Source organism: Diplodia seriata (genome assembly GCF_021436955.1).
Source record: "Diplodia seriata strain FDS-637 chromosome Unknown scaffold_6, whole genome shotgun sequence".
NCBI lineage: Eukaryota > Fungi > Ascomycota > Dothideomycetes > Botryosphaeriales > Botryosphaeriaceae > Diplodia > Diplodia seriata.
Genome location: NW_027117313.1, coordinates 1,441,031 through 1,454,437, shown reverse-complemented (window position 1 = coordinate 1,454,437; position 13,407 = coordinate 1,441,031). Strand labels below are relative to the sequence as shown.

The window sequence follows — 13,407 nt, the reverse complement described above, 5'->3', positions numbered from 1 at the left end:
GGCGCCGTCGCAGCGACGAAGGGAGCGGCGGGCGTGTTGCCGGTTGCGTCAACGGCTGCTGCCCTGCTGGGCGGGGCGCGGTGAAGCCGGAGAAATGGGCAGGCACGAGCGGCTGCGGGCGGCATTACGGCCGGGGCGGCGAGCTATTGCAGGATGCACGAGTAAGCTGCTGTTTACCCGGCCGGGGCGGGCGTGGCATGCGCTGCCCTGAAGGCGGGCAGGGCTGGCAGAGAGAAGTGATAAGAATACGATGTGTGCTGTGTGTTGTGTGCTGCGAGCCCGGCCCGCCCCGAGGCTCTGGGGCGCTGCCCGCCGCCGGCTGCAACGTCAGAAGGCCATCCGAGGGCCGTCCAGGAACCAGAAGGAACCGCCGCCTGCCCCTCCGCCGCGGGCCCCAGCGCGGCCTCAGCGCGGCCGGTGGGCTGCTGCACCGCGCTACGAAAGCGCACCCTCCGCCGAGCATGTGATGCCAGGCACTCGCATCGAAGATCGCTGCGCCCCGTGTCACTCGTGTCTTCTTTTTATAGTGCGCTGCCTTATACTGCGTGTTGTAGGGATGCCGTGGCACCAGCTATTGATAGGAACCCGCCGACTCCAACTTTGCCATTGTGCACTGTTTGGACACGCCCCGTTACAGTTGGCGAGCGCGCCGCCGCCTCGGGCCGTGTCTTCGCCTCGACAAGACGGCCAATCTCAACCCCACAATTCCATGACACAACTCTCTATCATCCCACCAGAGCAGACCATACCCGCCGCCCGACGCCCGCGACGCCCAGCCCCGGCTTCTCCTTCGCCTGCGCTGCCTCTGCCGCGGCCTCGGCCTTCTGGCGCCGCTCCAGCTCGTCGAAGATGAAGGCCTCGCTGAAGTCCATGTCCTCGGGCCGCACTATCTTGGTCTTGTACCACCACTTGTAGGCAAAGTAGTCGAACACAAACAGCGGCGCCGCGATGTACGTCGCGAAGAAATTCTCCGCGCTGGGCTTCGCGTCGAACGGGAAGATGGCCAGGTAGAACTCGGCCACTAGGATCAGGAAGATGACCACGAGGCCCGCGTACTGGCTCCACGGCGCAAACATGTCGTGGAACGGCAGTGTCTTGTGCTCGATCCCCTGGGCCCGCAGTCCCTTGCGAAACCGAATGTGCATCCAGTAGATCGTCGCCCACTGCAAGAAGCCGCTGATGCCCACCTGCGCAACACTAGGTCAACTTTGTGCCATTGCCCAATCCGGCAGGAGCGCTCACCAGAGACGAGAACCAGTTGTAGACCTGCTCCGCCGTCGAGTTGCAGTTCAGGTAGCAGAGCCCGCCGCCCAGGATCATGCTGAGCGTCATGGCTACATACGGCCGCCCCTGTGAATCCTTGCGTCCAAACACCGGGTGCACCCACTTCAGATCCGACAGCGCGCAGAGCGTACGCGACGCTATGTACGCCGAGGTAATGCCGCAGGAGATGACGGTGATCAGGATGAAGGCGTTGAGTGCGTGTGCAAGCCCGAAGAGATTGCATGCCCGGATGGCCAGGACGAATGGCGATGCGAGGGTGCCGGACGCATTCACAAGGCTCGGATCGTTGTAGGGAATACACATGCCAACAAGCCCTGTCCCGAATGCGGTCAGCTACCGCGACGTGGGGAGCCATGTTCACTTACAAATATTGACCACAAAGAACGCAAACATGCGCCAGAACAGTGGCTGAACGGAGCGCTTGACCGTCTCGCGGGGATCCTTAGCTTCGCCAGCCATGACGGCAATGTGCTCGCCTTCTCGTCATCAGTAAAGCCGACGCAAGGCGAGGAGCGCCGCACTCGCACTTACCGCCGCCGAAGCTGAAGCCAGCCTGGACAAACGCAGCTGCAATCCCTCGGATGCCGTTCACGAAAGCACCGGGATCCTTCCAATACTTGAACTCAATTGGGCCACGTGTGGCCGGAATCCCTCCGCTCGTCATGACGATCATGAAGAAGATGATGGCCACCAGGGCAAGACACTTCAGGAAGGAAAACCAGAACTCGACCTCCCCATAGAGCTTTACCGGCCAGATGTTGACAAAGACGATGATGACCAGGAAAATCGTAATCCACGCGGCCAGCGGCACCTTGTATGATGTTTCCCAGTAGTGCAGGACCGAGATGCAAGCCGTGATCTCGGCGGGGATGATCCTTGGACTACATCAGTACGGATGCGCCTGAGCAGGGAACTCTACCAGCTTACATGACCCACTTGGCGTTGTCAGCACAGAGGACTCATGTATGTTCTCAGGGCGGGACGTACGTTGAACCAGAAGTTGATCCCGATGGCGAAGCCAAGGGCAGGATCAACATATTCGCCCGCTTGGCGGGTAAAGCCTCCATGGACGGGCTTGTACGCTGTCATTTCTCCAATGGATGTGTACATGACGTACACAATCGCTCTGTTCATGACACTCAGTGATCCATCATCCAATCAAGAGCATCGGCCCACTCACGCCATGATGGTGTAGGAAACGGCAATTCCGCCCGGGCCGGCTACAGACCGCAGCGTTAGTATGGAGGACGAACCGCATTCGACGGCCTTCACTACGAACCTTTAGCCAGCGCACTTCCAGTGCCGACCCACAGTCCAGTCCCAATACCAGCACCGAATGCCATCATCATGATCTGACGTCTCTTCAGCGACCGCTCATATCCCACCTCGACCAAGTCGACCATGCCGACCTGCCCCTCAGCAGCGTCCGTGGAAGGCTCGACAGCAACGTCGGCCGCGTCTTTCTTTTCGATGTCATGGCTGTCGGTCTGCGACGATGCAGAAGGCGGAGTGGTGGCAAGCTTGGGCTCATCCGTTGCAGTCATGGCGGAAGGCAAGTTCAACAACAGCAGGACAAAGATTGAGCAGCTGTGGTATGCTGAGATGTGCAGGCGCGTCGCACTTCATCTACTCTCCCCCTATCTCACTATCTACAGAATGCCGGTACTCGATGCACCAATTGCGACGTCCGTCATGGCTGAATCGACAGGCGTGCCCAACCCTCCTTCGAGATATGCCCCGATTTGCTATCGACCATAGAAGCCAGGGCGGCCGACCCGATTCATCCGATAGCCGTGAGGTCAAGGGCCGAGGAAGGTCGACACGCAAAGCTTTCACCAAGTAAGTGTTGGCCAGGCTCGGCAGAGCTTGGGCTGTTTCCTATCATCGAAGCGCATCGGAAGACGGCGCGCAGATGCGAGGCACCCTCGCATTAACCCGATACGCGGTATTTCGGCCAGCAGCCGAGTGTGCGGGGGAGGGCTTTGGGGCAAAGGTGGGGTTAGCCGCAGCGTGCAAGGGCCCTGGAGATCCTATGCGCCCGCCGAGGGGCACACCAAGGCGATGATGCGAGCGAGGTCGGAGCTGTGGTTGCCTGCTACCATTCATTTTAGAGGCTGGAGACTGTGCCTCGTCCGTCAATCTCTCCTACGCCCCAGCTCTTCTCTTCCCGATCGCTTCTCAAGATCAGCCTGTTCTCCATCGCCATATCCGACATGTCCCCTCCCACGAACAAGCATGTTGTTTTCGACGTCGTTGGCACCTGCGTCGGCTACGACGTCTGGTTCGATGCAATTGCGTCGCAGCTGGGCGAACGGTTTGCCAAGCTCGGTATCTCGCCACGTCTCTTCGCCTTCGCATGGATGGAGGCCGCCGAGCGCGAGTACACCTACCTGTCCCTCTCCGGTCGCTACACCATCTTCTCCAAGCTCCAGGCGGCTCTGTTCTATCGCATGCTCTACCAAGCCGGCGTTGACGAACCCCGTCAGTTCGCCACTGATGAAGACTTGAAGGTCATCACGGAAGCGTATGACAACCTCAAGATGCGCGACGGTGTCCCTGAGATGTTCGCCAAGCTGCGCGCTGCGGGCTTCACCTGCTGGTGCCTGTCTGCCGGCGACAGGAAGCGCGTTGGAGGATACTTTGAGAAGGCAGGCGTTCCCATGCCGGCAGAGAATTTGATGAGCTGCGACTCCAGCGGGATCGGCAAGCCGGACCCCAAGGCATACGAGCCGGCCATCAAGGCTCTAGGTGACGGCGAGAAGTGGTTTGCGGCCGCGCACATGTGGGACGTGTCTGCTGCGAGAACAGTTGGGTAAGTTCTTTGCGCGCGCCCCAGCCAAGTCGCTTGAGCCCCGATTGCTAACGTGCCTCGTGCGGCAAAGGTTCAAGGGGGCATACACCAGCGTGTGGGAGAAGGAGCCGTGCACTGAGATCTTCGGCGAGATGGACGTAATGGCAGAGACGCCGCTGGAGATGGCGGACAAGATCATCGCGGCATCGTCCTAGCAGAGCCGAGCGATGGCGCAAAAGCAAACAAACACGCATTGAAGGCCATAGCTCCATGTAATCGATAGGCTGTTTCGCACTTCTCCGATCCCTGTCTGCCGTTCTCCGGCCTGATACGAGTGCGGGCCGCAGCGATAGCACCGTTGCGCAACCGCTTTCTCACCCTCATTCACTCCTTGCGCGCTGTGACTGGACGCAGCACCCTTGGGCCTCTGGCAACGTGCGAGAATCGCCCCGATCGACGCATTCGCGCGTGCTCCCGCGCCCGATGCCGGTCGAACGATCGCTCTATCTAGCTAGGAACACGCGGTGTTGTCAGTGCCCCAAACACTTAGCTTTCTTATATACAGCTCTTTCATGCCTGCGATCATCTACATTCGTTCGCAAGCACAGTGACCGCGTCGCAAAGAAAATCGCTACAATCGTGCCCAGCTATAGTCACCAAAACGCCAAAATGTCATCCAAAACTGCCCAAGCGCGCCTCTCGCAAATCGACGGCTCCTTCAAGCCGTCGTCTGAATCGATATACTCGACCGAGCCGTCAACCGAGCACGCGCCCTACCCGTATCCTGTGCCAAACTCGCTGACGCCCTTCTGGCGAACGGAGCTGCACCCGCTGGACAGCGCGCGCACGACGCCCGACCTACCCGCCGAGACGGACATTCTCATCATCGGCGCAGGCTACTCGGGCGCGTCGACGGCATACCACCTGCTAAAAGACAACCCGAATCCGCCCAGGATCACGATACTGGAGGCGCGCGAGGCGTGCTCGGGAGCGACGGGAAGGAACGGTACGCATGCATATACTCCCGGGAGCAAAGCGCGCAGCGCTGACGACGGGGCAACAAAACAGGCGGCCACCTCAAGCCGGACGTCTACTTCCAGGTGCCCAAGTACACGGCGCTGTTCGGGGCCGAGGCGGCGGACGAGCTGGCGGCGTTCGAGGCGTCGCAGGTGCTCGCGGTCAAGGAGCTGGTGGAGCGCGAGCGCATCGACTGCGACTTTGGCCTCACGCGCGCCGTCGACGTCTGCCTCGACGCCGACCACGCCGCCAAGTGCAAGGCCGAGTTCCTCGAGCTGCAGGCCCAGGGCCGGCCCTCGGTGCGCGACGTCTTCTTCTCCGAGGGCGCGGCGGCCGAGATGGTCTCCGGGGTCAAGGGCGCAAAGTGCGCCTTCACTTTCACCGCCGGCCATGTCTGGTGAGTCTGCCCTTCGTTATTGTTCCGCCGCCGTTAGCCGGAAGCCGGACCGAGCATTGGACGAGGTGGAGAGCAGGAAAATAGATTGCGACGAGCGAGCGCGGGGAAATAAGCTTCTTGCTCCGGTGGGCTTCTGTCCAGGCCGGCGGTGTTGCCTCTTGCGTGCGCATGCAAGGGGCGCGGCGCGCAGCAGCACGGTCGACGGCTTGGGACCGGCGCTCGCGAGCTCCGGCTGGGTCGCGAAGGATGGACATCATCAAGTGGTAGCCAGCGAGAGGCAGCGACAGCGCTGCGAGCGCTGGCGATCGGCGGCGGCGGTGGTGGCGGGGCGGAGCAGCGCACTAGACTGGCACTGACGCGACCACTCGGCAGGCCGTACAAGCTGGTCATGCACCTCCTGGGGCTGGCCGTCGGGCGCGGCGTCAACCTGCAGACGCACACGCCCGTCACCAGCGTGGGCGAGGCGCGCGACGCCGACGGCTGGTGGAGCGTCCGCACCCCGCGCGGCCAGCTGCGCGCCCGGCAGGTCGTCTACTGCACCAACGCCTACACGGCCGGCGTCGCGCCGCAGTATCGCGACAAGATCATCCCCGTCAAGGGCATCTGCAGCAGGCTCGCCGTGCCGCCGGGCGCCGCCTGCCCGCACCTGCCCAACACCTACAGCGTACGTAAGGGAATGGCGTCATCCGCCCCCCGCAGCACTCCATGCCTGTCCTCTGACCTCTGACCCTCTCTGCCAGCTGCGCTACGCCCCGGGCATCTACGACTACCAGATCACCCGCCCCGACGGCAGCATCGTCATCGGCGGCGCCAAGCAGTGGTTCTGGCACGACCGCAGCCACTGGTACGGCGTCACCGACGACGCCTCGCTCATCGAGCCCGCGAAGCAGCACTTCCCCGGCTTCATGCAGCGCAACTACCGCGGCTGGGAGCACAGCGACGCCCGCCTCGACTCCCTCTGGACCGGCATCATGGGCGTAGGTCGAGTCTTCCTCCCGCCGCATCACACGCTGACCGCTGTTCGCAGTACACGGCCGACATGATGCCGCACATCGGCGAGGTGCCGTCCAAGCCCGGCCAGTTCGTCATGGGCGGCTTCAACGGCCACGGCATGCCGCTGATCTTCCTGTCGTCCAAGGGCCTCGCCAGCATGCTTCTGCATGCCGTCCCCTTTGAGCACACGGGCATCCCCCGTCTGTTCAAGACCACGGCCGAGAGGCTGGCGAGCGAGGAGAACTTGATCTTGAACAGCAAGCCCCAGTAAAACGGTGCGACGCAATGGTCCCTGGGTCTGGGTGCACGAGATATGAGTCTTGGCGTGTGGGTTTTTAGTCAGCAGCTAGCATTGAACAGTGATCTCGAGGGCAGAAGAAGAAGTGGGAGAAGAAGAAGATGCCCGTGTCTCACAATACGGTGCAATAATGTCGCGCTCCGAGCCGCTGCTTGCCTCGACCAGCAGCCACGCTACGGCCGTACCTACAAGCGCGGAGGCTACATGCGCTGTCTTGGACCAGCAATGTCCGACGTCGTGCTTGCGAGCGACAATGGTGGAGAAGACTTATCTTTGCAGCCCCTCATGGCGGCCCGCCGGTTGGAGATCTGGTCTGGTTCCTGAAACGAGCGGCAAGACGCGTTGTGGAGCCTCGTCGACAACAATGCGCTCGCTCATCTCCGAGCGTCGCAGCGGCGTCGCTGTCGATCATCCGTCGCATGCTCGAATGAGGAAAAAGTTTCGCGACTGGCAACGGGACATGGAGCCACTTCGCACCCGTCGATTCCCGAGCGACGGGCCGTCGCAGATGGTGAGACCTTAATCACAAACATGCACCTCTTCTGCATTGAGTGAAAGGCCAATCGACCGACGACGAGACGGTTCGTGACGACAATACGCAAGGCCGCCCCACGCCCTCTCCGGGAGGGCATGCAGGGCCGTGGACTTCGTCCGGTGCAGTGTTGATGTGATTGGCCCGCGCGCGGGAAAGGAGAGCTGCCCAGAGACTGTCTGACGTCGTGTTGATTGTAGCAAGTCATTGTTGGCTACTCGGTCGTCGCCGCCTCGGAGGATAATCTCGCGCGCATCGGAGCAAACTAGGAGGCATTACCTAGACAGAGGGCCGGAGTCCCCGGGTCATTGGCATTGCATGGCCCTGCTACTAAATCAGCCTTCTCTCGCGAGGTCCAATACACGGTCGCAAGAGTCAGGACGACGGACCGACTCGCAGTAGGAGGAGCGGAGACCACCACTTACCGTGGAGTCGTGATTGTGGACGGCAAGGACCAGGGGCAACGAGGCTGCGAGGCTGAAGGCGTGCAGGGCTCGGCAGCGGGACATGCATGCTCGCGTACACGTCTGAAGAAGCAGCGCCGATCAAAGGGGCCAGGCGCGTTTGCGTCCGTAGTCCATTGTCCCTTTCCCCAGATGATCCGCCGGCCTTAGTTTGATCTTCGTTCCTTGCTTCCAGCCAGGCCTCAGCTGCGCGCCTGGGCCGGGGCCACCCCTGCTCGCGAGCGCGGGAGCCTCAACCGCATTGGGCAGGTAATCGCCTACACCTGACGAGGGTTCATTCGGCCTCGGCCCGTATGAGCCTTACCTGCACCCTCGTCGGGCCATGCTCCCAAACCGGCGGCGTGGGGACGTGCGGCTTCTGCAAGCGCTGCTGCGCTGTTATCGTCTTTTTGCTCCTGGCGATGATGCATGGCCCGCCAAAGCTGCATCACCACCACGACGCCCGTGCGCCGGCGGACCATGGCGATAAGGCGTCGAAGCATATGATCTATGCTATGACTCTGTTTTTGGCTGCTTCGGCACCTGAACTGGAAGCCATGGTTGCCGGCGCAAGGCCGGGGCAGTCTTCCATCGGGGAGGGGCCCATCCAGATAAGGTGGCGTGCAGATAATTCGCTTGCGCATGCTCAAGTCGGTCTTCCAAGGGCATCGAGCAGGAGTCTGCAGCGGAGCCGTCCTAGCGTTGCTGTCAAGCGAGTAGATGAACAGTCTTGTACGGCTGCGGAACCCGCTAAAATCTGATGGCGGGAGTCCCAGCCGCATGAACGGAGCCACTCTTGAGCTGTTTCGAGGCCGATGCCTATCGAAGTGGTGTCTGACAGGGCGAGGGCGTGAGGATGCGAATCCTTCAGAGAATCCAGGGTCCGGCAACCAGGTAAGAAATGCATGCTGTGTGTGGCGGGCGAGTGGGGCTCGAAGCAGCGCCCAATATCCAAGGCTGCGCGTGCCCAGTTCCAGCATGTCATCGGAAGGCTGCGGGCGACGAAGCGCTGTCGCTCTGATCCGTCCAGCCAAGCCGCGGCACGTCAAGCTCAAAAGGTCCGCCAGTCTTCTTAGCACCGACATTCGCCCTACTCGACAGACTCGGGCTCGGAAAGCTGGAGCCCGGAGCGAGAGAAGCCATGCTGGTGCACCCCGGCCTGTGCGAGTATTGGTCCAACCGCTGTGGGGTCCGCAGGTGGTCTGGTATGTCGGTCGGTTGAACAAGGCGCGCTCGAGAGCGAAGTAGACGTTGCAGTTCTGGGAGGCTGCGAGTTTTCAAGGAGCATATGGGCCGCGCGGCCTCGTGCAACAGCGCCCACGGCGCTGCTGAATTGCGTGCTCCAAGCCCGGCTTACGCCGTGGCTCCTGCTCCAGCTGGCGCACACAACCTGACGTCGCACAAGCCAGGGCCAGCTGCGGCCTGCGCTGTGGACATAAGCAGTCCTGCACATGATGATGCGACGGCCGTGCGCGCCATCCTATGCTGAAGGCGGGGCAAACATCCAGCGCCGCATCATGGTGCTCGCCCACGTCGACGATGAGAGATCTCAGATGAGCATGCAGAGAGACTTCACTCGATTGCTAGATAAGCTTTGGCCCTGGCGCCCAGCGCCCATTGGCCGGTCCGGAGCCCCGCAGTTCGAGTCCTTGCCGCTGCCAGCATGCCAGAAGCAGTAAACGGTGTAGACCTACATGTGCTCGCCGTCACGGCCGGACGAGGGACGACGCTCTTGGCCGGCCAAGGTCGCTACGTAGACACCCGCGGCTTCTCAGACATGGCTTTCTCAGATCAAGGCCGGCGACGCCAGATCTGTGCAGAAACGGTCGATGACAGCATTCGCTGCGCTGGACGCCGCCAGGAAGCGCGCATCGCAGGGCCCTGGGCGCGGAGAGCGCTAGACCGAGACGGCAGGATTTTCGTGAGTAACCGACGTTAGCGAGCGGCAAGCCCTACGGCACCGCGGCAATCCGGACGCACAAGTCATCCGATAGGTGCAGCCCGCCTGCACGCGCACAACTTCACGGCGACTGCAAGCGCCGAGCGGCATGTGTTTGGGGGCAATTATCGTGCGCATGAATCTGCCTGGGCAAAAGCATCTGATTCTCAGAACAAGGCGGTAGTGACTGTGCTGCCGTGTGCCGTACTCGAGCGCTAGCCTCCCGTGGAAACGCAGAGCAAAACAAATATGTCCACTGCAAGGGAAACGCGTGGGAAAACACAATCTTCAGTCACCGGATGCCATGAGGTGTGACAGATCGCACCTCGAGTCTGAAAGTCCAACCGCACTTGTCAATCTTGCTCAATGCGTCCACCACGCATGCTGCTCGATCGGAATCGGAGGTGCTGGAAGCTGGGCCTCTTAGGATGGAGGCTGTTGAGGCTGGTCCCTCCTTGAACCACGTCCTTCCGACTACATGGCGTCAGCCGTGCCTTCCATGACTGCAGGATTAGCATCTCCTACCAGGCATCTTTGGCAGGCGTCGCCATTTTGAAAGACCCAGAAATTGCAGGGGCGCTGTATGCGCCAGCAGCACGGGTGGCGATAGTATCCCTCACCGCTACCACCAGAACCATCTCCACCGGGGGCGCCGCCCTTTCCCCCAGTTCTGTTCGCTGCATCTCCAGACCTCTCTCCAGCTCCATTGCCTGCTGCTGCGCTTTGTCCTTGGCCAGCAGCACTCATGGGGAAGTTGACATAGTATTCGAGGGGTGAGCTGTGATGAAGAAGGGTGGGGATGCACTGCCAGAGCGAGCGGTCGTCCCCAGCCGGATTTACGTTGTCCTGGACTTCCGCACCGGGGTTCTAGCCATTGCTGATCGTTGTGCGGCGCATGCGGCCAGCCATACAGCCTGTGGCCTTTTCTTCAGGAAGCCGTGGTAGTGGGCTGCTGCAGGCAAGAAGCTGAAGCACGCGGTGCCGTCATCCAGCAGTACGAAGCGACTAAGGCGAGGCTCTGGCCGCTAAGGAAAAGGAGCCTCGAACTCTCATAAGCGGAGCATCTCCTAAGGAACCCATGGAAGAGAGCTTGGCTGTGAAGTCGCACCGGAAAGGTGCAGGAACAGCAAAAGCAGGCCTGGAAGGGGCACAGGGAGGCCATGTGTGGTGGACGTCAGCCGCGGCAAGGCTCACGGAGACAGGGATGCTGGGGCAAAGGATCGAACACTGCCAAAGTGCCGGCAAATCCCAAGTGAGACAGGTAGGCAAAGTGGTGAGAAAACAAAGACCTGGATCCAAAGGGCCAATGAACGCGGGCAGGGCCCCGGCTCGGCCCTTGAAGATTGCGGGCGAGGGCCACGGTCGGCTGCATGTGGAACGGCGTGAGCCGCGCCGCACGAACGGGATCCAGGCTCCTGGTGGTTTCTATTCAGCGTTGAAGCAGAAAATGCGGCGCGGACACCTGAAGAATCGGGCCTTGGCGGCGTGCGGCATGGGGGCCGGCTCCGCAGACACGATGAATGGCCCACCGCAGACGCAGCACGAGGGGAAAGCAGCAGTCGCAGCAGAGGAACGCGCGTGCCGGCGTCAATCTCGACCAGTGGCAGCGGCGGATCCAGCGGCGCAGGCGCGCAGAGCGCAGGGTGGTGAGCATGGAGTGGCGCCGCAACTGAGAGCCGGCGAAGCCGCAAGTGTTCAGCCCGTCTGCGGCTGGTCGAAGGCCACCTCTTGCGATGGCCATGGACGGGCGGGACGTGCACCACAAGCCCGGCGGACGCGGTGCAATGCCGGCGGGGTCTGGGGCGGGACAGAGGGCGTGAGCTCGCGCGGCCCGGCTGGCCTGCGGAGGCCCACAGAGTCGCTGGTGTCGAGATGAAGTCGAGTCGGCAGGCGTTGGAATTAGCAGCGCGCGCCGTCGAATCTACCTCAGCTAGCGCGCCGTCGCGTCGCGGGGCCAGGGCCCGTAATGTCATGTGGTAACGCGGCGACTGCGAAGTCAAATAGCAGCAGCAACAGAGTACGGCCGCAGCCAAGCGCGTCCAGACCGCCGGCACGTGAGGCGCGACTCGACTGCGCTCCGCCGGCCTTGGTTTTCGTTCTTTTTGCCTGAAGTGCGGAGCGCAAGCAAAAAGGCCGCAGCCCGCCGCCCCATGACCGCATCACACGCCATTGTCGGGAATAAGTACCTACACCCTACACCCTCCTCCGCCCGCGCCGGCTGTCAGCGGGTCAGCTGTGCGGTGCAATGCAGGCCCGCGACGGACGGCTTGCAGCACCGGCGGCAGGATGAAGCTTCGCCGCTGCTCCGCTCAAGCTCCGCCAAGCGTCGCCCATTGCACGGTGCGCAGCGCCTCTGCTCCACCAGCCGTCGCACCGCACCAGCGCCCCCGCGCCGGCGTCTGCGCCTGCGCCTGCGAGCTGAAGCGGGTCCGCGTTGGCTGGCACGGCCGGAGGCGGTGCTGGTGCTGGTGCTGGCGCGGTGCTGGAGCTGGAGCTGGAGCTGGAGCTGGGTCTGGTGGAGGAGGTGGTGGTGCTGGGCGGGCGGGCAATTGGCTGGCAGCTGCTCCACCACACGACAGGCTGCGTGCTGCGGCGGGCTGCAGGTGTAGTGCCAGGTGTAGTGCCAGGGCTGCCGCTCACGTGCGGCGGACCCAGTTCCTGTGCATGAACGCCGTGCAAGCGACGCGCTACTCGTAGCGACGGCGGACGGGGCGCGCTTTTGCTCCCTTATCTGGGCTCGCCGGATCGCCTGCTGGACCTCGGAAGGCGCCAGGTGCTGCTACTGTGGCTTGCATGATCGTCGGCGGCCTGCTCGCACTCAGTTCAGCCGTGGGGGCACTGGGGACGGCGCGATTGCCTGATTCCATCAGCCGGCCTGTCGCTCGCGTTATCGACGCGCCGCGCGCACGGGTCGCCGGCTTCAGCCAGAATAGCAGCACGCTCGCAGATAGGCCGGCCAGCATCGACGATGGCGGTGCCTCAGCACGCGGCTCCCTGCCTCGCGGCGCCATTGGCTGCGTCTCACTCGCGGCGACGCCGAGCGGGCGATGACGACGGGCGGTGCAGTGCGTCGCGGGCGGCGCTGTGGCTGCGGCGCGCGCGCATTGGCTGGCCCAGCCCGCAGAAGCACGCTAGAAGCCCGGGGCACTTCGCTCGCATCTTCGGCGCACCCGCCAACGGCTTCCATGCAGGCGGGTGATTAAAGTTGGGCGCCATCGGCCGGGTCCGCCTGCCACACGGCGCTGATTCGCAGGGCGCGAGATTGAGCACGGCGCGCCGCGGGCGCAGCGGCTGCGGCCCCTCAGCGCTCGTCTGCCGGCGACCCTGGCCGGACGTCGCGCCCAAACGGGCCTGCTCAGGCACGCGTGCGATTGGTGGGATCGCGCGCATCGCAGCTAAGGCGATGTTACCCTACGCAGCACCGCTGTGTGGGGTTGATATGCACCCCTTCTTCACGCCACGGCCGCGGGCAGGGAGGGCGCAACGCTCTCCAACTGCCCGCCAGATCCTCCTTCCCTCCGCGCGACAGCTGCGCTTGGCGCTGCCAGCGGCCCCCGGTGTTGATCTTATCTCAGGCGCCTGTTCCTCTAAATAATGCACCGCCAGACGCCCTCAAGAATAGCTCCCATCCTCCTCGGCCTGGATCTACACCTCCGCCCCGTCAATCCTGCCGATTAGGTTGCCCCCGTCGAGCGAAGCTTTCGTCCAGAGTC

At 62.7% G+C, this 13,407-nt stretch overlaps 3 protein-coding genes across 3 annotated transcripts; 2 read left to right on the top strand and 1 right to left on the bottom strand.

Annotated features, from left to right (window-relative positions):
* Window positions 1–725: 725 nt before the first annotated feature.
* Window positions 726–2,828, bottom strand: SLS55_006342 (uncharacterized protein; the record flags this gene model as incomplete). Its single annotated transcript, XM_066777772.1, has 8 exons — window positions 726–1,187; window positions 1,243–1,598; window positions 1,650–1,760; window positions 1,816–2,159; window positions 2,212–2,219; window positions 2,272–2,410; window positions 2,465–2,504; window positions 2,564–2,828. The coding sequence occupies 8 exons, from the start codon at window positions 2,826–2,828 to the stop codon at window positions 726–728; spliced, it is 1,725 nt and encodes a 574-aa protein (XP_066631867.1).
* Window positions 2,829–3,016: 188 nt separating this feature from the next.
* On the top strand, window positions 3,017–4,290 carry SLS55_006341 (uncharacterized protein; the record flags this gene model as incomplete). The annotated part of the gene is made up of 3 exons (XM_066777771.1): window positions 3,017–3,123; window positions 3,398–4,096; window positions 4,167–4,290. 3 exons carry the CDS (start codon window positions 3,017–3,019, stop codon window positions 4,288–4,290), a joined length of 930 nt encoding a protein of 309 aa, XP_066631866.1.
* A 454-nt stretch (window positions 4,291–4,744) lies between these two features.
* On the top strand, window positions 4,745–6,753 carry SLS55_006340 (uncharacterized protein; the record flags this gene model as incomplete). The annotated part of the gene is made up of 5 exons (XM_066777770.1): window positions 4,745–5,081; window positions 5,144–5,489; window positions 5,862–6,153; window positions 6,230–6,466; window positions 6,517–6,753. The coding sequence occupies 5 exons, from the start codon at window positions 4,745–4,747 to the stop codon at window positions 6,751–6,753; spliced, it is 1,449 nt and encodes a 482-aa protein (XP_066631865.1).
* Between the last annotated feature and the right edge of the window lie 6,654 nt (window positions 6,754–13,407).